The sequence below is a fragment of the Antrostomus carolinensis genome, unplaced genomic scaffold (genome assembly GCF_000700745.2).
Source record: "Antrostomus carolinensis isolate BGI_N321 unplaced genomic scaffold, ASM70074v2 scaffold37942, whole genome shotgun sequence".
In the NCBI taxonomy this organism is placed as follows: Eukaryota; Metazoa; Chordata; class Aves; order Caprimulgiformes; family Caprimulgidae; genus Antrostomus; species Antrostomus carolinensis.
In genome coordinates, this window is record NW_010298252.1 from 1,170 (window position 1) to 3,258 (window position 2,089).

Genomic DNA, 2,089 nt, shown 5'->3' on the forward strand with positions numbered 1-2,089 from the left:
CACACCAGCTGCTCAGACACCAGCTCTTGCTTCTTTTCTATCACGTGGACTTCAATGGGTTGTGTTGGGTTGGTCACCCAAACCCTGACCTCTTCTGCAAGAGATTCCCTGTGCAGAGCGTGGTTCCCACACAGGAGTCAGTCACATCTCAGGCTCCTTTCACCCCTTTCCCAGCGCTGGCCGGAGCAGATGACCTCCTCCCGTTCCCGGCAGCAGTGGCGGCGGGGAGGTGGTGTTACTGCAAACGGCCTCTCTGTGTTTCTCTCTTTCCCCTTTTCACAGATTGCAGAAGGCATGGCTTTTATCGAGAAGAGGAACTACATCCACAGAGACCTGAGAGCCGCCAATATTCTGGTGTCGGCGGTCCTGGTGTGCAAGATTGCAGACTTTGGGCTGGCCAGAGTCATTGAGGACACTGAGTACACGGCCCGGGAAGGTGCGGGACCTGCCGCGGGTGCCTGGCTGCTTTTGAGATGGGGAAGGGTTGTGGGATTCCCTCAGAGCCACTAAGGGAGGGAGGTGCTGTATGAAGGGGCAGATGAGGGAAGCTCCCCTCATTTGCATCATTTCACATCTTCCTCTTCTGTTTGTTTGTTTCCTGTTCCCCATATTTCACCACCGGTTTCTCAGCATTTGGGTTAGAGCTCATGTTTCCCACTGGATCTCTTTGTCCAGGTGCCAAGTTTCCCATTAAATGGACTGCACCAGAAGCTATCAACTACGGAACTTTCACTATAAAATCAGATGTCTGGTCCTTCGGGATCCTCCTGACCGAGATCATCACCTACGGGCGCATCCCGTACCCAGGTAAGGGGGTGAGATGCCTCCTCTGATCTGGTTCCAAAAGACACTCTGGGCCCCATCCATGGGATCTGGTTCTCCATGAAGTTAGATTGCTGAAACCAGAGGGAATGGTGAGAAATCTGAATCTCACACTGGGAGCAGAGCTCAAAGATGGTAACACAAGATCTCAAGATGGCAATTCTGTCTGTGAGCCATGGAGAGGAGCCCAGAGCTCAAGATGGTCTCAGAGCAGTCTGCACCACTCATTTAGCTACACCTACAGTTCAGACCAGAGCTGTAAATCATCATCATTAGGAACCACCCTATATTTTAGATGAATTGTTTATTTGGTACCTTTTTTCCATGGAAAATTTTTCTGTACCAGAAAAGTAAAAGTTGCCACAAACCGACCATGAAGGATGTGGGGTGGCATAAAGGGCTGTTGGGGAAGTTCTGCCATCACACTAACTTATTTTTATCAGTGCCACTGGAAGGAATGGCTTGTTAAAAGACTTGGATGATGGAGAAGTGTAGCCTTTATTTTGTGGAAATTTATATCAAACAATTCTAATTCCCATCTGATCTGCTCAACTGGGGTACAAAACTGCAACTTCCCAACCCCTCTAACTTGTCCTTTTTCTTTCTAGTGCCAAAGGGGGGGTAGTTTGGGATTTGGGCATCTTTTGCCTTTTAAAGAAATCAATGATAAACCATGAAACGTTGACCTGTCCCGCCCTGTTTCTCCAGGGATGTCGAGCGTGGAGGTGATCAGGGCCCTGGAGCACGGGTACCGCATGCCCCGCACAGAGAACTGCCCCGAGGAGCTCTATGACATTATGATGAGATGCTGGAAGACCAGACCAGACGATCGTCCCACCTTTGAGTACATGCAGAGCATTCTGGAGGATTTCTTTACTGCAACAGAGAGCCAGTATCAGCAGCAGCCGTAAGGCAGGAGCAGACACCCCCCACGGTGCCTGCTGTGCTAGTGGCAGCCAGCACACGCACCCCACTCCCCTGTCTCACTCGTGCTCTGCCTGCACCCACCTTCTGCTGCCAGCCTGGCCCAGGAACTGGAGCCTTCCTGGTGTGGCTGGGCTGGAAGCGAGAGCAGAAGGAAGCGAGGCTCAGGCTGGGGCTGCCAGATGGAGGAGAAGCGACGTGGGGCCAAACCCGGGTCGTTTGCAGGTGCCAGAGTGCCCATGAGGCAGCAGCTCGGGGCAGTGCTGGCTGGACCTGGTGGCCTGTGCTGGCAGCACCACACGAGGAGGGACGGGGCTGGGCCTGTTTCAGCTACAAAGAAAAA

At 52.5% G+C, this 2,089-nt stretch overlaps 1 protein-coding gene across 1 annotated transcript; it reads left to right on the forward strand.

The window, feature by feature from the left end:
- Window positions 1-282: 282 nt before the first annotated feature.
- LOC114818308 (tyrosine-protein kinase HCK) lies at window positions 283-1,733 on the forward strand (the record flags this gene model as incomplete). Its single annotated transcript, XM_029083599.1, has 3 exons — window positions 283-436; window positions 676-807; window positions 1,531-1,733. Coding segments are annotated over 3 exons (489 nt in total), but the record flags the coding sequence as incomplete, so codon positions are not given.
- Between the last annotated feature and the right edge of the window lie 356 nt (window positions 1,734-2,089).